Source organism: Pleurodeles waltl, chromosome 10 (genome assembly GCF_031143425.1).
Source record: "Pleurodeles waltl isolate 20211129_DDA chromosome 10, aPleWal1.hap1.20221129, whole genome shotgun sequence".
NCBI classification, from domain to species: domain Eukaryota; kingdom Metazoa; phylum Chordata; class Amphibia; order Caudata; family Salamandridae; genus Pleurodeles; species Pleurodeles waltl.
The window spans coordinates 1041301177-1041321986 of record NC_090449.1 but is presented as its reverse complement, the minus strand read 5'-3'; the positions used below and the strand labels follow the sequence as shown (position 1 = coordinate 1041321986).

General features: G+C 46.8%; 1 protein-coding gene across 1 annotated transcript in view; it reads right to left on the bottom strand.

Annotated features, from left to right (window-relative positions):
• The window catches only part of NEK10 (NIMA related kinase 10), a 681202-nt gene that overhangs the window by 97455 nt on the left and 562937 nt on the right, over nucleotides 1–20810 (bottom strand). Inside the window, exon 32 of the mRNA XM_069212020.1 lies at nucleotides 12452–12552. Coding sequence (XP_069068121.1) covers nucleotides 12452–12552 — 101 coding nt within the window. The remainder of the gene's footprint in view (nucleotides 1–12451; nucleotides 12553–20810) is intronic.

The window sequence follows — 20810 nt, the reverse complement described above, 5'->3', positions numbered from 1 at the left end:
TATGTTGAGCCCAAGCGGGTAGGGAGGTGGTGGGGGGGATTGGGGTAGTTACACCTGAGTCTGAAGACCATATTGGGGGAGGTACCAACGGACTCCAGCACACGGACACTAACATGAATCCTGAATATATCTGTGTGAGATATTTAGCCCTAGTGTACAATAAACATACTTTTAATTTTGAAAGTCAAGTACTGATTGAGACAGTCGTTCAATATGTGGGTGTGTATGTTGCGTGCTAAGCTCAAGCACCTGCCCACTTCCTGAGCAGCCATCACTTCCATTGAGAGTCAAGTGCTGAACGGGTTGTCCTTGGCCCAATCTGCACAGCCACACTAAGATGAATTCTAGGAAATCAGAGGCAAACGACCTCAAGCCCTATAGTTGAGACCAAGTCTGACAGCCGGAGAGTGGTGCTGCAGAAAAGAAATAAAACAGAATGTCATCAGTAGCCCATTTGACCACATACATGGGGGAAGTGAAAGAGGGATGAAGTAAAACCTGTAAGTGCTGTCAGAAGGTGTAGGCAGCCTCATTAAATGAAGGAGCATGCCCCACCATGGAAAGGTACTCTTTGTGTGAGACCGCATGAGAAACACAATCCGAAGACCATTACAAACGGTGTAAGGGAGCACACTGACACACAGTATTATTACTGAGATAATGTGTTGAAGAGCAAACTGAATCATCATCCAGCTGATAGCTCTGCAAGAGCTCACCAACACCAACTTCAGATCTTTTGAAGCCACGGATGATGATAGCACTCAAGGAGAACTAAAGTAAAAGAATGCTAACACTCTAGAAGTAAGTGTATTTGGCTCAAATAATAGGGATTTCCACTAGGAGTTTATTTTGGCAAAATTGGTGCCAATACTTTCCACAATCTTATTTAGTTATTTTTTAAGAAAGTTCAGAGCTTCTGAATCGTATTGTTGAGATGAAGAACACCTTCTTATTCTGCTGCTTAATGTATCTGTTATGTCTATTTTTCAGTAGTTGTTGACAACATTTGATACCTGTCGGCTTCAAATATTCTGATACAATAAAAGTAATGCATATAGGACAATTGCCATTGTTGATTAATATCAGAACAATGTATTATAGATTATTATTTGTTACTATCTTTACAGACAAAAATGTATCATCTACAGTGTTTCGGGCATATGAAGTATTGAGGAAAGGCCTTGTAAGGAAAGGCCTCCTTGGCATGGTTACCCCCTGACTTTTTGCCTTTGCTGATGCCAAGTTATGATTTGAAAGTGTGCTGAGGCCTGCTAACCAGGCCCCAGCACCAGTGTTCTTTCCCTAACCTGTACCTTTGTTTCCACAATTGGCACACCCTGGCATCCAGGTAAGTCCCTTGTAACTGGTACCCCTGGTACCAAGGGCCCTGATGCCAGGGAAGGTCTCTAAGGGCTGCAGCATGTCTTATGCCACCCTGGGGACCCCTCACTCAGCACAGACACACTGCTTATCAGCTTGTGTGTGCTAGTAGGGATAAAATGACTAAGTCGACATGGCACTCCCCTCAGGGTGCCATGCCAACCTCACACTACAGCCCTAAGGCAGGGTGCACTATACCATAGGTGAGGGCATAAGTGCAGGAGCACTATGCCCCTACATTGTCTAAGCAAAACCTTAGACATTGTAAGTGCAGGGTAGCCATAAGAGTATATGGTCTGGGAGTCTGTCATGCACGAAGTCCACAGCACCATAATGGCTACACTTAAAACTGTGAAGTTTGGTATCAAACTTCTCAGGACAATAAATGCACACTGATGCCAGTGTACATTTTATTGTAACATACACCCCAGAGGGCACCTTAGAGGTGCCCCTTGAAACCTTAACCGACTACCAGTGTAGGCTGACTAGTTTTAGTAGCCTGCCACACACCAGACATGTTGCTGGCCACATGGGGAGAGTGCCTTTGTCACTCTGTGGCTAGTAACAAAGCCTGTACTGGGTGGAGGTGCTTCTCACCTCCCCCTGCAGGAACTGTAACACCTGGCGGTGAGCCTCAAAGGCTCACCCCCTTTGTTACAGCACCCCAGGGCACTCCAGCTAGTGGAGTTGCCCGCCCCCTCCGGCCACGGCCCCACTTTTGGCGGCAAGGCCGAAGGAGATAATGAGAAAAACAAGGAGGAGTCTCTGGCCAGTCAGGACAGCCCCTAAGGTGTCCTGAGCTGAGGTGACTCTGACTTTTAGAAATCCTCCATCTTGCAGATGGAGGATTCCCCCAATAGGATTAGAGATGTGCCCCCCTCCCCTCAGGGAGGAGGCACAAAGAGGGTGTAGCCACCCTCAGGGCTAGTAGCCATTGGCTACTAACCCCCCCAGACCTAAACACACCCCTAAATTGAGTATTTAGGGGCTCCCAGAACACAGCAAGATAGATTCCTGCAACCTAAGAAGAAGAAGGACTGCTGAGCTGAAAAACCTGCAGAGAAGACGGAGACACCAACTGCTTTGGCCCCAGCTCTACCGGCCTGTCTCCCCACTTCTAAAGAACTGCTCCAGCGACGCGTTCCACAGGGTCCAGCGACCCCTGAAGCCTCAGAGGACTACCCTGCATCTAGAAGGACCAAGAACTCCCGAGGACAGCGGCTCTGCTCCACAAAGACTGCAACTTTGCAGCAAAGAAGCAACTTTGAACCACCACACGTTTCCCGCCGGAAGCGTGAGACTTTGCACTCTGCACCCGACGCCCCCGGCTCGACTTGTGGAGAACAAACACCACAGGGAGGACTCCCCGGCGACTACGAGACCGTGAGTAGCCAGAGTTGACCCCCCTGAGCCCCCACAGCGACGCCTGCAGAGGGAATCCCGAGGCTCCCCCTGACCGCGACTGCCTGCTTCAAAGACCCGACACCTGGTAAAGACACTGCACCCGCAGCCCCCAGGACCTGAAGGATCCGACCTCCAGTGCAGGAGCGACCCCCAGGTGGCCCTCTCCCTTGCCCAGGTGGTGGCTACCCCGAGGAGCCCCCCCCCTTGCCTGCATCGCTGAAGAGACCCCTTGGTCTCCCATTGAAACCTATTGCGAACCCGACGCCTGTTTGCACACTGCAACCGGCCACCCCCGTGCCGCTGAGGGTGTACTTTTTGTGCTGATTTGTGTCCCCCCTGGTGCCCTACAAAACCCCCCTGGTCTGCCCTCCGAAGACGCGGGTACTTACCTGCTGGCAGACTGGAACCGGGGCACCCCCTTCTCCATTGAAGCCTATGCGTTTTGGGCACCACTTTGACCTCTGCACCTGACCGGCCCTGAGCTGCTGGTGTGGTAACTTTGGGGTTGCTCTGAACCCCCAACGGTGGGCTACCTTGGACCCAACTTTGAACCCCGTAGGTGGTTTACTTACCTGCAAAACTAACAAACACTTTCCTCCCCCAGGAACTGTTGAAAATTGCAGTGTGTCTAGTTTTAAAATAGCTATATGTCATTTGTGTGAAAACTGTATATGCTATTTTGCTAATTCAAAGTATCCTAAAGTTCCTAAGTGAAGTACCTTTCATTTAAAGTATTGTTTGTAAATCTTGAACCTGTGGTTCTTAAAATAAACTAAGAAAATATATTTTTCAATATAAAAACCTATTGGCCTGGAGTAAGTCTTTGAGTGTGTGTTCCTCATTTATTGCATGTGTGTGTACAACAAATGCTTAACACTACCCTCTGATAAGCCTACTGCTCGACCACACTACCACAAAATAGAGCATTAGAATTATCTCTTTTTGCCACTATCTTACCTCTACCCTTGGACTCTGTACATGCTATTTCTTACTTTGAAATAGTACATACAGAGCCAACTTCCTACATTGGTGGATCAGCGGTGGGGTACAAGACTTTGCATTTGCTGGACTACTCAGCCAATACCTGATCACACGACTAAATTCCAAAAATTGTCATTAGAAACTGTTTTTTGAAATTTGAGCTATTTTTCTAAATTTTTAAAAGTCCTGCTAGAGCCTTGTGTTAGTCCCTGTTAGCATTGCTTTTAGAGTTTAAAAGTTTTGTAAAAGTTTGAATTAAGTTCTAGAGATAGTTTTAGATTCTTAAAAAGTATTCCAACTTTTAGAAACATAGGGGCTCATTCCGAGTCCGGCGGGCGGCGGGCACCGCCCGCCGGGCGGAAACCGCCCAAAGACCGCACCGCGGTCAAATGACCGCGGGGGTCATTTTGACTTTCCCGCTGGGCCGGCGGGCAATCTCCAGAAGATCGCCCGCCGGCCCAGCGGGAAAGCCCCAGCAATGAGGAAGCCGGCTCCGAATGGAGCCGGCGGAGTTGCAGGGGTGCGACGGGTGCAGTAGCACCCGTCGTGATTTTCACTGTCTGCATAGCAGACAGTGAAAATCATGGTGGGGCCCTGTTAGGGGGCCCCTGCACTGCCCATGCCAGTGGCATGGGCAGTGCAGGGGCCCCCAGGGGCCCCACGACACCCGTCCCGCCATCCTGTTCCTGGCGGGTTTTACGGCCAGGAACAGGCTGGCAGGGAAGGGGGTCGGAATCCCCATGGCGTTCCCTGGGCCAGGGGAAAACCGGCGGAAAACCGCCGGTTCCCCTTTTCTGACCGCGGCTTTACTGCCGCGGTCAGAATAGCCCTGGAAGCACCGCCAGCCTGTTGGCGGTGCTTCCGTTGCCCTCCACCTTGGCGGTTTCAAACCGCCAGGGTCGGAATGAGGGCCATAATGTCTAATGCAGAAGAGAATGTGATGGAACTCGACGTCACCCCTTACCTGCATCTTAGGATGTCAGAGTTAAGGTCTCTCTGCAAAACAAAAAAGATTAAAACTGGTTCAAACCCTACCAAAGTACAGCTGCAGGATCGGTTGGCAGAGTTTGCCAAGAACAACCCCTCTGAGGATGACCTCCCAGAGGGGGAAGCTAGTGAAGTGGAGGAATTCCCACCTCCAGTCCTAGTTAGGGAGAACAGGGTCTCTCAAACCCTGACTCCAAATGTGATAGTCAGAGATGCTGCTTCTCTCACAGGAGAGTCCAGCACCTCTGGAATCACTGAGGATAGCCTCAGTGAAGATGACCTACTGTTAGCCAGGATGGTCAAAAGATTGGCTTTAGAGAGACAGCTCCTAGCCATAGAAAGGGAAAGACAAGAGATGGGTTTTGGTCCCATCCATGGTGGCAGCAACATAAATAGGGTCAGAGATTCTCCTGACATGTTGAAAATCCCAAAAGGGATTGTAACTAAATATGAAGATGGTGATGACATCACCAAATGGTTCACAGCTTTTGAGAGGGCTTGTGCAACCAGAAAAGTAAACAGATCTCACTGGGGTCCTCTCCTTTGGGAAATGTTCACTGGAAAGTGTAGGGATAGACTCCTCACACTCTCTGGAAAAGATGCATAATCCTATGACCTCATGAAGGCTACCCTGATTGAGGGCTTTGGATTCTCCACTGAGGAGTATAGAATTAGGTTCAGGGAGGATTTAAAAATCCTCGAGCCAGACCTGGGTTGATTTTGTTGACTACTCAGTGAAAACACTGGATGGTTGGATTCAAGGCAGTGGTGTAAATGATTATGATGGGCTGTACAATTTATTTGTGAAAGAACACCTGTTAAGTAATTGTTTCAATGATAAACTGCATCAGCATCTGGTAGACCTAGGACCAATTTCTCCCCAAGAATTGGGAAAGAAGGCGGACCATTGGGTCAAGACTAGGGTGACCAAGACTTCCACAGGGGGTGACCAAAAGAAAGGGGTCACAAAGACTCCCCAGGGGAAGAGTGTTGAGACATCCAAAGGGAAAAATAGTAAAGAGTCTTCTATAGGGCCCCAAATACCTGCTCAGGAGGGAGGGCCCAGAGCCTCTTCACAATCCAATTTTGGGTACAAGGGTAAAAACTTTGATCCCAAAAAGGCCTGGTGTCGTAGCTGTAATCAGCCAGGACACCAAACTGGAGACAAGGCCTGTCCCAAGAAAGGTTCCACTTCTAACTCCACTCCAGCTAACACTGGAATGGCCAGTCTCCAAGTGGGATCAACAGTGTGCCCAGAGCAAATCAGGGTTCACACTGAAGCTACCTTAGTCTCTGAGGGTGGGGTGAATTTAGCCACACTGGCTGCCTGGCCCCCTAACATGCAAGAATACATGCAGCAGCTCTTAATTAATGGGACAAGTGTAGAAGGCCTGAGGGATACAGGTGCCAGTGTCACCATGGTGACAGAGAAACTGGTTTCCCCTGGTCAACACCTGGCTGGACAAACTTATCCAGTCACCAACGCTGACAATCAGACTAAAGTACATCCCATGGCTATGGTAACTTTAGAGTGGGGAGGGGTCAATGGCCTGAAACAGGTGGTGGTCTCCTCAAATATCTCTGTAGACTGTTTGCTTGGAAATGACCTGGAGTCCTCAGCATGGGCTGAGGTAGAACTCAAAACCCATGCAGCCATGCTGGGTATCCCTGAACTGGTGTGTGTCAAGACAAGGGCACAGTTCAAGGCTCAGGGTGAAAAAGTGGTGTTTGGAGCCTGGAAAAAGGGCCCAACCCTCCAGGAGAAAAGAAAAGAAAACTGGGGAACCAGTTTCAACACAACAAGAAAAAGAGAACCTCTCTTCTCAGAAAGAAGTTCTGCCCTCTGAGGGAACTGAGCCCCTGGAGTTAGAACCTTATCAGGTTGAGCTCCTAGGCCCAGGGGGACCCTCAAGGGAACAGTTGTGTAAGGGGCAAGAAACCTGTCCCTCTCTTGCAGGCCTTAGGCAGCAAGCTGCTGAAGAGTCCAATGGAAAAATAACAGGAACACAGAGTTTATTGGGAAGATGGACTCCTTTACACTGAGGCAAGAGATCCCAAACCTGGTGCCACTAGGAGAGTGGTAGTGCCTCCGGAGTTTAGGGAGTTCATTCTAACCTTAGCTCATGATATTCCTCTTGCTGGGCATTTGGGACAGACCAAGACGTGGGAGAGATTAGTCAACCACTTCTATTGGCCCAACATGTCCCAGAAGGTCAAGGAGTTTTGTGTCTCCTGTGCCACCTGTCAAGCCAGTGGTAAGACAGGTGGACACCCAAAGGCCCCCCTCATTCCACTTCCAGTGGTGGGGGTCCCTTTGAAAGAGTGGGTGTGGACATAGTGGGTCCACTTGAACCTCCCACAGCCTCAGGTAACCAATACATACTAGTAGTAGTGGATCATGCTACTAGATACCCTGAAGCAATTCCCCTTAGGTTGACTACTGCCTCTGCAGTAGCCAAAGCACTCATTGGTATTTTTTATCAGAGTGGGATTTCCTAAGGAGTTGATGTCTGACAGAGGTACCAACTTTATGTCAGCATACCTGAAACATATGTGGAATGAGTGTGGGGTGACTTACAAATTCACCACACCATACCATCCACAAACCAATGGTCTTGTTGAAAGATTTAACAAGACCTTGAAAGGCATGATCATGGGGCTCCCTGAAAAACTCAAAAGGAGATGGGATGTCCTCTTGCCATGTCTGCTTATCGCCTACAGAGAGGTGCCTCAGAAGGGAGTAGGGTTTTCCCCCTTTAAACTTCTGTTTGGCCATCCTGTAAGGGGACCACTAGCTCTTGTAAAAGAAGGCTGGGAGAGACCTCTTCATGAGCCTAAACAAGATATAGTTAACTATGTACTAGGCCTACGTTCAAGGATGGCAGAGTACATGGAAAAGGCAAGTAAAAACCTTGAGGCCAGCCAACAACTCCAGAAGTTTTGGTATGACCAAAAGGCTGCTATGGATGAGTTTCAGCCAGGGCAGAAAGTCTGGGTTCTGGAGCCTGTGGCTCCCAGGGCACTTCAGGACAGATGGAGTGGCCCTTACCCAGTGCTAGAGAAGAAGAGTCAGGTCACCTACCTGGTAGACCTAGGCACTAGCAGGACCCCCAAAAGGGTGATCCATGTGAACCGCCTCAAACTCTTCCACGACAGGGCAGATGTGAATCTGTTGATGGTAACAGATGAGGACCAGGAAGCTGAGAGTGAACCTCTCCCTGATCTCCTCTCCACAGACCCAAAAGATGGTTCAGTTGATGGAGTGATCTACTCAGACACCCTCTCTGGCCAACAGCAATCTGACTGTAGGAAGGTCCTGCAACAGTTTGCTGAGCTCTTTTCCCTAACCCCTGGTCAGACACACCTGTGTACCCATGATGTGGACACAGGAGACAGCATGCCTGTCAAAAACAACATTTTCAGACAGTCTGACCAAGTTAAGGAAAGCATCAAAGTGGAAGTCCACAAGATGCTGGAATTGGGAGTCATTGAGCATTCTGACAGCCCCTGGGCTAGCCCAGTGGTCTTAGTCCCCAAACCTCACACCAAAGATGAAAAGAGAGAGATGAGGTTTTGTGTGGACTACAGAGGACTTAATTCTGTCACCAAGACAGATGCCCATCCCATTCCAATGGCAGATGAATTGATAGACAAACTAGGTGCTGCCAAATACTTAAGTACCTTTGACTTGACAGCAGGGTACTGGCAAATCAAAATGGCACCAGGAGCAAAAGAAAAGACAGCATTCTCCACCCCTGATGGGCATTATCAGTTTACTGTTATGCCTTTTGGTTTAAAGAATGCCCCTGCCACCTTCCAAAGGTTGGTGAATCAAGTCCTTGCTGGCTTGGAGTCCATTAGTGCAGCTTATCTTGACGATATTGCTGTCTTTAGCTTCAGCTGGCAGGATCACCTGGTCCACCTGAAGAAGGTTTTGAAGGCTCTGCAAGCAGCAGGCCTCTCTATCAAGGCATCCAAATGCCAGATAGGGCAGGGAACTGTGGTTTACTTGGGTCACCTTGTAGGTGGGGGCCAAGTTCAGCCACTCCAGCCTAAGATCCAGACTATTCTGGACTGGGCAGCTCCAAAAACCCAGACTCAAGTCAGGGCATTCCTTGGCTTGACTGGGTACTACAGGAGGTTTGTGAAGGGATATGGATCTATAGTGACAGCCCTCACAGAACTTACCTCTAAGAAAATGCCCAAGAAGGTCAACTGGACTGTAGAATGCCAACAGGCCTTTGACACCCTGAAACAAGCAATGTGCACAGCACCAGTTCTCAAAGCTCCAGATTACTCCAAGCAGTTCATTGTGCAGACTGATGCCTCTGAACATGGGATGGGGCAGTTTTGTCCCAAACAAATGATGATGGCCTTGACCAGCCTGTTGCTTTCATTAGCAGGAGGGTACTCCCCAGTGAGCAGCGTTGGAGTGCCATTGAGAGGGAGGCCTTTGCTGTGGTTTGGTCCCTGAAGAAGCTGAGACCATACCTCTGTGGTACTCACTTTGCAGTTCAGACTGACCACAGACCTCTCAGATGGCTAATGCAAATGAAAGGTGAAAATCCCAAACTGTTGAGGTGGTCCATATCCCTACAGGGAATGGACTTTATAGTGGAACACAGACCTGGGACTGCCCATGCCAATGCAGATGGCCTTTCCAGGTTCTTCCACTTAGAAAATGAAGACTCTCTTGGGAAAGGTTAGTCTCATCCTCTTTCGTTTGGGGTGGGGGGTTGCGTAAGGAAATGCCTCCTTGGCATGGTTACCCCCTGACTTTTTGCCTTTGCTGATGCCAAGTTATGATTTGAAAGTGTGCTGAGGCCTGCTAACCAGGCCCCAGCACCAGTGTTCTTTCCCTAACCTGTACCTTTGTTTCCACAATTGGCACACCAAGGCATCCAGGTAAGTCCCTTGTAACTGGTACCCCTGGTACCAAGGGCCCTGATGCCAGGGAAGGTCTCTAAGGGCTGCAGCATGTCTTATGCCACCCTGGGGACCCCGCACTCAGCACAGACACACTGCTTGCCAGCTTGTGTGTGCTAGTGGGGATAAAATGACTAAGTCGACATGGCACTCCCCTCAGGGTGCCATGCCAACCTCACACTGCCTATAGCTATAGATAAGTCACCCCTCTAGCAGGCCTTACAGCCCTAAGGCAGGGTGCACTATACCATAGGTGAGGGCATAAGTGCAGGAGCACTATGCCCCTACAGTGTCTAAGCAAAACCTTGGACATTGTAAATGCAGGGTAGCCATAAGAGTATATGGTCTGGGAGTCTGTCATGCACGAACTCCACAGCACCATAATGGCTACACTGAAAACTGTGAAGTTTGGTATCAAACTTCTCAGGACAATAAATTCACACTGATTCCAGTGCACATTTTATTGTAACATACACCCCAGAGGGCACCTTAGAGGTGCCCCCTGAAACCTTAACCGACTACTAGTGTAGGCTGACTAGTTTTAGCAGCCTGCCACACACCAGACATGTTGCTGGCCACATGGGGAGAGTGCCTTTGTCACTCTGTGGCTAGTAACAAAGCCTGTACTGGGTGGAGGTGCTTCTCACCTCCCCCTGCAGGAACTGTAACACCTGGCGGTGAGCCTCAAAGGCTCACCCCCTTTGTTACAGCACCCCAGGGCACTCTAGCTAGTGGAGTTGCCCGACCCCTCCGGCCACGGCCCCACTTTTGGCGGCAAGGCCGGAGGAGATAATGAGAAAAACAAGGAGGAGTCACTGGCCAGTCAGGACAGCCCCTAAGGTGTCCTGAGCTGAGGTGACTCTGACTTTTAGAAATCCTCCATCTTGCAGATGGAGGATTCCCCCAATAGGATTAGGGATGTGCCCCCCTCCCCTCAGGGAGGAGGCACAAAGAGGGTGTAGCCACCCTCAGGGCTAGTAGCCATTGGCTACTAACCCCCCAGACCTAAACACACGCCTAAATTGAGTATTTAGGGGCTCCCAGAACACAGCAAGATAGATTCCTGCAACCTAAGAAGAAGAAGGACTGCTGAGCTGAAAAACCTGCAGAGAAGACGGAGACACCAACTGCTGTGGCCCCAGCTCTACCGGCCTGTCTCCCCACTTCTAAAGAACTGCTCCAGCGACGCGTTCCACAGGGTCCAGCGACCTCTGAAGCCTCAGAGGACTACCCTGCATCTAGAAGGACCAAGAACTCTCGAGGACAGCGGCTCTGCTCCACAAAGACTGCAACTTTGCAACAAAGAAGCAACTTTGAAACACCACACGTTTCCCGCCGGAAGCGTAAGACTTTGCACTCTGCACCCGACGCCCCCGGCTCGACTTGTGGAGAGCAAACACCACAGGGAGGACTCCCCGGCGACTACAAGACCGTGAGTAGCCAAAGTTGACCCCCCTGAGCCCCCACAGCGATGCCTGCAGAGGGAATCCCGAGGCTCCCCCTGACCGCGACTGCCTGCTTCAAAGACCCGACGCCTGATAAAGACACTGCACCGCAGCCCCCAGGACCTGAAGGATCCGACCTCCAGTGCAGGAGCTACCCCCAGGTGGCCCTCTCCCTTGCCCAGGTGGTGGCTACCCCGAGGAGCCCCCCCCTTGCCTGCCTGCATCGCTGAAGAGACCCCTTGGTCTCCCATTGAAACCTATTGCGAACCCGACACCTGTTTGCACACTGCACCCGGCCGCCCCCGTGCCGCTGAGGGTGTACTTTTTGTGCTGACTTGTGTCCCCCCCGGTGCCCTACAAAACCCCCCTGGTCTGCCCTCCGAAGACGCAGGTACTTACCTGCTGGCAGACTGGAACCGGGGTACCCCCTTCTCTATTGAAGCCTATGCGTTTTGGGCACCACTTTGACCTCTGCACCTGACCGGCCCTGAGCTGCTGGTGTGGTAACTTTGGGGTTGCTCTGAACCCCCATCAGTGGGCTACCTTGGACCCTACTTTGAACCCCGTAGGTGGTTTACTTACCTGCAAAACTAACAAACACTTACCTCCCCCAGGAACTGTTGAAAATTGCAGTGTGTCTAGTTTTAAAATAGCTATATGTCATTTGTGTGAAAACTGTATATGCTATTTTGCTAATTCAAAGTTCCAAAAGTTCCTCAGTGAAGTACCTTTCATTTAAAGTATTGTTTGTAAATCTTGAACCTGTGGTTCTTAAAATAAACTAAAAAAATATATATTTCTATACAAAAACCTATTGGCCTGGAATTGTCTCTGAGTGTGTGTTCCTCATTTATTGCCTGTGTGTGTACAACAAATGCTTAACACTACCCTCTGATAAGCCTACTGCTCGACCACACTACCACAAAATAGAGCATTAGAATTATCTCTTTTTGCCACTATCTTACCTCTAAGGGGAACCCTTGGACTCTGTGCATGCTATTTCTTACTTTGAAATAGTACATACAGAGCCAACTTCCTACAGGCCTTCTTTAGGATATCAAGCTATGAATAAGTAACTTACATCACAGCTGTTTTGCTCAGTATTCTGCATGGGAAGTTAACAGTCTACTACCAAAACAACCCTTTCCTTTTATCCTGCAACTGATTTGCATTAAAGTTGACAGATGTGAAAATGCCTACTTCCAGCCACAAATGAAACCACTGACTAAAGCTCTGTGTTCCAAAGTCACTAACTTATGGTTGTCAATAGACAGTCCAGTTTCCGTTAGTTAGCAGTAGTCAAAAAACGTAAATAGCAAATTTAATACCTGAGTAATGTAGATAATCTTGTGGAGCTGAGTTAAAATCTGTTGGATTGGGTCACTGATTTGACGAACCTTCCTCTGGGACACTGCAATTCCTGCAGAAGCTGCCAACGATCATGTCAGAGTCAAAGAGAAACGGCCAATTAGTTAACATTGTTGATACCAGAAAAAATGTACACATAATTTATTGCAGAAGCACACAATGTACCAGTACTACAGCTACCATCTATCCCACTCGCATCACCCTAGACCAGTGGTTCCCAACCTTTTGATTTCTGTGGACCCCCACTTTAACATTAATGGAACCCGGGGACCCCCACTGAATCATCATGGGAATCCGGGGACCCCCGCCTGAGTCATTACTGGAAGCTGGGGACCTAATTTATAAATATTTGTTAATATTTTTAAATTTTCTAGGCTCTTGCGGACCCCCTGAGAAGGCTTCGCGGTCCCCCAGGGGTCCCCGGACCACAGGTTGGGAACCACTGCCCTAGACCACAATCTGTAGAGTACAAAAATAGTTTTCAGACAATTGACAGGCTGCTGTCTAACAGACTTCCCCTGCCCTTTGCTCCTCAAACAGCCTTTTTCCATTCAGTGTAAGATGCTGTATGCTGGGGGAAATAAAATTAAGTCATACATACCAGCAAACATAAGTGGTTTGAAACAAATGGCACTGTTGAGGATTGTCTGATGTTTGCCCAAGTGGGCTAGATCTCAGATAATCAGGACCACCATGGACTATGAAAATAAATCTCAATTAAGGTAACTGTAGGTAAATGCATGATTGTAAGTGGAAAATTCACAATATCTGACTATGGGCCTGATTACAATCTTGACAGACGGGGTTACTCTGTCACAAATGTGTTGGATATTTCGTCCATTGTGTTACGATCTCCATAGGATAAAATAGGATCGTAATACGGCAGATGCGATATCCGTCACTTTTGTGATGGAGTAACCCTGTCCGGCAAGACCATAATTAGGCCCACAGATTCCCCCTCTTGGACTGACGCTGGGCACTGCTGTTATAGCATCTAACATATGGGGTTACTTAGTACTGAGTGAAGTCTTTCTATGCTTGCTTGACATGACGAAGGGATAACTATAAGAATGAAGCATGGTTATCACGTCTGCCAAGGTCCTGGGGAACATGTTTAGATGTTTATAGGGAAACAATAGCATGTCAGGATTAGAAACAAACTATACTGCTAGGCATCTGCATGAAAGCACAGACACACAAGACAGCACAGGTTCACCAAATGACTTCAGACTCACTTAGGAACAGCTGTTTGGCTAAGACATGCTGAAAAAAATGTCTTTTTATGCAATAATATTGAAGATTTGATTGGGGGTAGTGCCTTTCCTCAGTCACTTCGAAAAGAAAGTCATATCTTAAAACCGATGATATTAACACTTTATGCATGGCGCTCAGAAAGGGCAGAAGTGTGGTATTAGGCATTATTTTTTAAGAAATACACAACTTTGATAAAGAACATTAGGCAAAGACGGGGAATCAAACTTGCAGAATAGAACATCTTGCAAAGCAGGCAGTTAGATATCAATGCTGGGAAATTCTCAAAGGGACACACCTATTGAAATCCCACTACAATGTGGTGAAAGTACATCAGATACACTACTTTGGGATGAATACTACTGAGAATTCTGCTACGTTGCATAAAGAAGTTAATGGGTTGTATTAATTTTTCAGGTTATTTATTTAGTTGTGTATAATTAAATGAACTCTAATGTAGGGGTTGGGTTAACATTTGTGATTGGTTAAGGTTCGTTAAATTTAGAATAGTTTTTCACTAAATGTAAAGTTTAAGACTGCACTAAGGTAACTTCTGCTTAAAAAAATAATTTACCTTAAATGAATTTAGGATTGGTGATAGATTAGGTTTGCATGAAAACCCTAACCTATACAATGACGGGCATGTATGGGTTAAGGTTGTCATTAGGGTTAGCTTAATGTATCTTATTATTTATTTAAATAAAAAATTATTTGGAATAGTATGGAGTTTGGGTTAACGTTAGTTGTTACATACAATTTAATTTAATGTATCTCTGGGGTACCATTAGAGTTATGTTAAATTTAGTTATATAATTTCATTTGAGGTGATGTAATATAATTTAAATTAATTTGGCATAAGGGTTGACGTAGCATTACGTTTGATAATATATTTCTTTATAATTTATTATTATTTTTAATGTAATATAATTTAATTGAATTAAGTGTCGGATTGGGGTATGGATTAGCATTGAGTTTATGATTTTTAACCTAATATAGAGTAAGGGTCATAGTTTATTGATACGGTTGATGAACGTGCAAGGTCAATGTATTTTTAAATTAAATTATAAGATTACCTTGTTGAATTCATGTATTGGTAGTCAAGGTAGTGCGTCCGATGTAGTGATACGTCTAGTTAGAGGACCTAGAGATAGTAGCAGCATGTGCTTGTTTGTTATGGGCAATTGCCTTTAAACTATTTCTAGTTTTATAAAAATACAAAAATTTAGCTGAACTGGCTCGATATTATTTTCGCAAATCTTTTGTAAATTTGTATATTTTATTTTGCAAAATTTCACAGTTCATAAATATACAGAACTTGACTCTGCCAAGTGCGCAATAGAGGACAGACTAAAAAATTTTAAAAAATAGTTTAGTCATGAGAGGTTCAAATGCCATCTTAAGTCACAGAGCATGGATTACCTTGTGTGAATGATTTGGTTATTGCACACAGTAATCATGCATCTGGGATAAGAATGCCCCCTGGTTTTAGTTTTGCTAGTTTTAATCTAAATATGGCTGAACATTTCCACACTTACACATGGAATGTGCAAGCATAAATAAGAGGCACATATAAATGTGAGTAAAGCACTGCAAAATAAAATGAATAGGCAAAATATTGACTGTGTGATGCTCCTCACATTTGCATCCTATCACCCTAACAAATTCAGCATCACTCCCTCAATTGCCCTGTAGAAATATCAGTTGCTACTTCGAGGTCTTTTACATAGGGAATCATTACATTTCGGAAAGTACCCAGGGAGTACCTTTACGTCAGGATTGTTATTATTATTTTTTTTACATCCGGGTTACTTCGCAGGCATGTGCACAAACATGTATCAATATATGTTTATGTATGTACAGTATGTATGTATATATATTTTTTCTCACAAACAAAACAAAGGTTAAAAATAAGTTATAATAAGGAAAAGTTTATTTTTATTTGGTATACACACCCAATTTAAACTACACAAACATTAGAAATAATAAAGTTATAGTTATCTCTTAAATGTCCACAACCATAACAGCCTTAAACCTTACTCTTGCATATGCGGTGGAACTGAAAAGATGTGAGTACACTGAAAATATGACCACATATATTTAGCCCCATAAGCAGACAATCTATATAAATTTGCACTTAAAGAATGATCATTAGCAAATGCAACCAATTAGCCACTCGCGCCATCAAAAAGTTAAACAGGCATACGTCATAAGTACAGAGTTTCACAGCAGTCTTTGGTTGCAAGAGACAAATAAATGGTGACAATTTCGACATGTACATACAAACAAATGACGAAAACTGACCCCTAAGCCCTCAACTAACCAAAGATGTATTTTATTCAACTGTTTTTAAAACACATTCAAACGTAGTGGTTGTGAACCAACTAAATGGCCTTGATTTCTTCTTTTTGCCAAGAAGCCAGTTCAGCTCTGGTTTGGTAAGATTCCACCTTCCAGTCCTGCAGCAGCGCAGCTGCTTAGTTTTGCACCAATGTGAGTTCTGGGCAATGCGTCTTAAAACAATCTGCAATAATATTGTTAATGTTTCACATCCGGGAGTTCTGGGCAGTGCCTATATTTTCATCATCTCTGACAGGGCAACACAGGGAAACACATGGGCATTCCCTCCAATATGGCCGAGGAGCGTCGCCCCGCTGCTGAAAGCAGAAAAATAAAGGAGACAAAGCTCAGGCTCCGACTCCCTCCCTGTGTGGCATTTCTGCCCGCTCAGGCCAATCCCTGCGCTTCTTTCATGCTGGTAACAGCACGAGAGAAGTGTCTCGATTGGGTGGAGAGGGGAGGAAGAAGACAAGAAGAATTGAGGCGGCGGAACACCGGGCAGCAGGTACGTTTTTAAAATTATTATTAAAGGTTCCCCCCACTCTGCGTGCTGCCCCCGCCCTCCCTTCGCGGCAGCATCCGCTAATGGGAAAACAGCATTTATAATGAAGTGTGAACAACAAATGCGTCTCTACAACAAAAAAATTTACAACAACTTTTTTTAACACAAATATGCCTTTACCACACGCGACTTTACAACATAAATGAAAGTATTTTGCAGGTAAGAGTATTATATGTATATGTATGTATGTACTCGGGCGCATGCCATGCACAGTTTTGTATCAAAAATTTTATTGCTAATGTTTCATTTATACTTTTCATGATGCTTTACAAGTCATAACTGCTGTAATATCTGGGGTATTCAGCAGTGTATGGCAAGGAAACGAGTTATAGTTACCTTAGGTCACGAGTTATAGTTACTTCAAATAACTCTGTGTATAACTGCTGAATTTTTATGCTTTTCTATGGTGCGTGAATATGTGTGTCTGTCATGGGGGGTCTGGAGTGGGAGGGGAGGGTGGGGGGGACTCTGGGGAGGGGGGAGTGGGGGAGACCCCTATCAATGACAGGGAAGGGATTCCCTGTTACTGATAGTGCCTACCGCCATGGTTATCGTGGCGGTAAGGAAGCCACGAAAACCATGGCGGTAGGCAGGGTCATAATCCCGGGGGTGGGACAGTGACGGCCGTCTGGCAGGAGACTGAAGTCTCCAGCACAGCGGCTGTTACCGCCCTGGCGAACGGAGTGGTACAAGCTCAAGCCAAACTGTCAATGTCATATTTTGGGGAGGAGTACCGCCAGCCTGTTGGCAGTACTTTTCTCCAAAATACCGCCGTCCACCAGGGTCACAATGAGGGCCTATATGTCAATCCAACCACAGCGGTGCACGGCCATCAGCCGTGTGTGGCGGGGGTCGGCCGCACCCCTTAGGCAAACCCTCTATAACCACCCAACTCCGTGCCGTACACAACCAAAGGGTCTGACTCTGGGTGTGAGAGTAGATGTGAGAGGGAGATGCTGGGTGTCAGAGTATCTGTCTGGGTGTGAGAGTGCTTTTGTGAGGGTCTGAGTGGATCTGTGAGTGGAAGTGTGACATTCTAAGTGGGTCGGTAAGTGGGTGCATCAGTTTCTGAGCAGGTCTGTGAGTGGATGCGTTGGTACCTGAGTGAGTCTGTGAGTGGGTATGCGAGAGTCTGAGGGGGTTTGTGGATGGGTTTGTGAGGTCTTAGTAGGTCTGAAAGTGGATGCAGCAGTGTCTGAGTGGGTCTCTAAGTGGGTGAATGAGGGTCTGAGTGGGTCTGTGAGTGGGTGCATCAATGTTTGAGTGAGTCTGTGAGTGGGTGTATCAGAGTCTGAGTGGGTCTGTGAGTGGATGAGTGACGGTCTGAATAGTTCTGTGAGTGGCTGCAGGAGTGTATGAGTAGGTCTGTGAGTGGGGATCTCAGTGGGTATTCGAGTGGGTGTGTAAGGGTCTGAATGGCTCTGTGAATGGGTGCGTCAGTGTCTGAGTGGGTCTGTGATTGGGTGCATCAGTGTTTGAGTTGGTCTGTGAGTGGGTGTGCAAGGTTATGAGTGGGTGTGTTAGTGGGAGAAAGAGATTGAAAGAGAAATTGAGACCGCGAGAGAAAGAGTGAGAGGGAGAGAGCTAGAGAGTTTAGGTTTTTATGAATGATATACTTAGAATGAGATTTTTCTGGAGAAATTGAAAATAATTGACATCACCTTTCAGAATGTACCGTAAAAATTTCAAGTTGAAAAGAAATTGAAGTAGGGAAATAACCACTGTCACACCTAGACTTGAACCCACAACCTTCAGTGTGATAATCAGAGACTTAAGCCACTAGGCTACAGGTGACTTTTTATTTTGCAGTACCCAGATGTAACTCTGAAATTCAACCCAGCGATTTTGATGGCAAAAAGACAAACTCCCATCACTATGAATGTTAAGCATTCAAAACAAAAGAAATTATATAGACTTACAACAGTGAGATACCAGGATTTGAACCTTCAGCCTATTGACTGACAGTCCAAGACCTTTACCAGTGGGCCACAAGTGACTCCGTGCTGCTGTGCTTCAAAACTAAGTCCAACATCTTGAACCAAACATTTTGCTTCAGTGACACTTTGAAGTCACTGTATGGAGAGACCATTGCAATATCAATCTCTCTCTTTCTTCCATCCCATTATGGGATGGAAGAGAGAGAGTGTGACAGGATTGCGGGGGAGACTGAAGGCCCCCGTGGTCCTAGCTGGCTCCCTACATCCTGCTGGAGCCGGCATTGCTCCCACAAGCAGAGAGCTGCTTTAAATAGCAGCTCCCTGCTTGCAGGAGCAATGTCTTCATCTGTCTTCCTCGCACGCTTATTTGTGTGCAGGGAAGGCAGATGAAAACTCTGCTTTCTGTAAGGGACAGCTCTCTCGTTGTTTGTTTTCTTTTGCTAGGTGGGAGCTGTCAGCTTCCACCAAGCAAAAGCAAACAGCTATGTCCTGGGGAGCTGGGCACCCCAGGACATAGCAGGAGCCACCCCTGGGGGGTAGCGGGTCCCAGGGCCATCTCTGGCTCCTTGAGGGGGGCTTTGTGGCACCCTCCAAATCTGCATTTAGCCCCAGGGAGGTGGTGGTCCCCAGGGATCTGAAACTGCCTTTCTTTTTTTTTTCATATTTGCCCCGGGGAGGTGATGCTTCCCGGGGCTGCAGCTGGGCTGCGCAGCCCCCGCATTGACATAGAAGGAAGCCTCAGGGAGGTGGCAGTCCCCGGGACAGCAGGGGGGCTGCCCGCCCCCCTCGCATTGAAATAGAAGGAAGCCCAGAGGAGGTGGCGGTCCCCAGGGCGGCGGGAGGGGCCATGCCCCCCCACATTTGATTTGAATATGTGTCCTGGGGAGGTGGCGGTCTCCGGGGGTTTGAGGCAGGGAGGGCTCCCCCATTAAATTTTAAATAAGTGACCGAGGGAGGTGGTCGTCCCAGGGGATCATGGGGGGGGCTGGGTGGCCCCCTGCATTTTCAAAAACATTAGCCCTCGGGAGGTGGCAGACCCAGCGGCTGAAGGGGGACCAGAGGGCCCCCCTGCATTCAAAATATAAATGCCCATGGGACCTGGCCCAACTGGGAGATACAGTGCTTGTTTTCTTTTTTTTTTTTTTAAGTTTCAGCGGATCCATGGATCCGCCACAATCCCCACCAATTTTTTTTTTTTTTAAAGGCTGTTTTACTCTGGGCGGAGTGGGGGGACTCCGGGACCCCAGCACCAGAGCTAAGGGGTCTGGGTGACTCTACCCTGGCCCCTTTTCTTTTTATTTACATTTTTTGGGGGGACTCGGCTGAAGCTGAGTCCCAAGATGGCTGCCAACACTTCTTTGTTTAAGTGTTGGCAGCCAACCAGATCTCAGCATGAGATCGGGAGGGGCTGCGAGCCCTTCTCGCCCCTATATATACAAATTTGGTATCCCTTTAATTTCTCTAAAAGTACTGAACAAATGTACACCAAATTACAAAAAGGTTGCTTTCTGGAGCAAGAGCTACCTTTCTGCCAAATTTGGTATAATTCCTTCCATCCAGTGGTTCGGGCACTGTCATTGTGCAAAATCCCTATGAAAAAATGAATGGGGTAAAAATGTTTTGGGACCCCCCTTTTTCTCAGCCCCCGCTTGACGGATCACCCCAATACTTTTCAGACAGCAGTTGATGGGAGAGTCTAATTATTTAGAAAATCTTGTGATTCATCAACCTGTGCCAAGAATATAGGCAAGTAAAAAAAAAACTTTTTCTAAAGAAACTAGATCCTAACTATAACTACCTAGTGGTTTTATATATATATATATACATACATATATATATATATATATATATGTGTGTGTGTGTGTGTGTATAGAGTTTTGGGTGGAAAGGGATTTTTTTATGGTTTAGGGTAGTTATTGGTTTTTGGGTGGCAAGGGTATTTACAGGGTTTAAGGTGGTTATAGGTCTTTGGGACGCAAGGGTATTTTTAGGGCTGGTATGGGTTTTAGGGTGGCAGAGGTATTTTTTTAGGGCTTAGGGTCAATATGGGTCTTAGCGTGGCAAGGGTATTTTTAGGGTTGGTATAGATTTTTGGGTGGCAAGGGTATTTTAAGGGTTTAGGGTGGGTATAAGTTTTTGGTTGGCAACGGTATTTTAAGGGTGGGTATGGGTTTTTGGGCTTATGGATAAAGAAGTCAAGAAAAAAAAATATATATATATATATATATATAT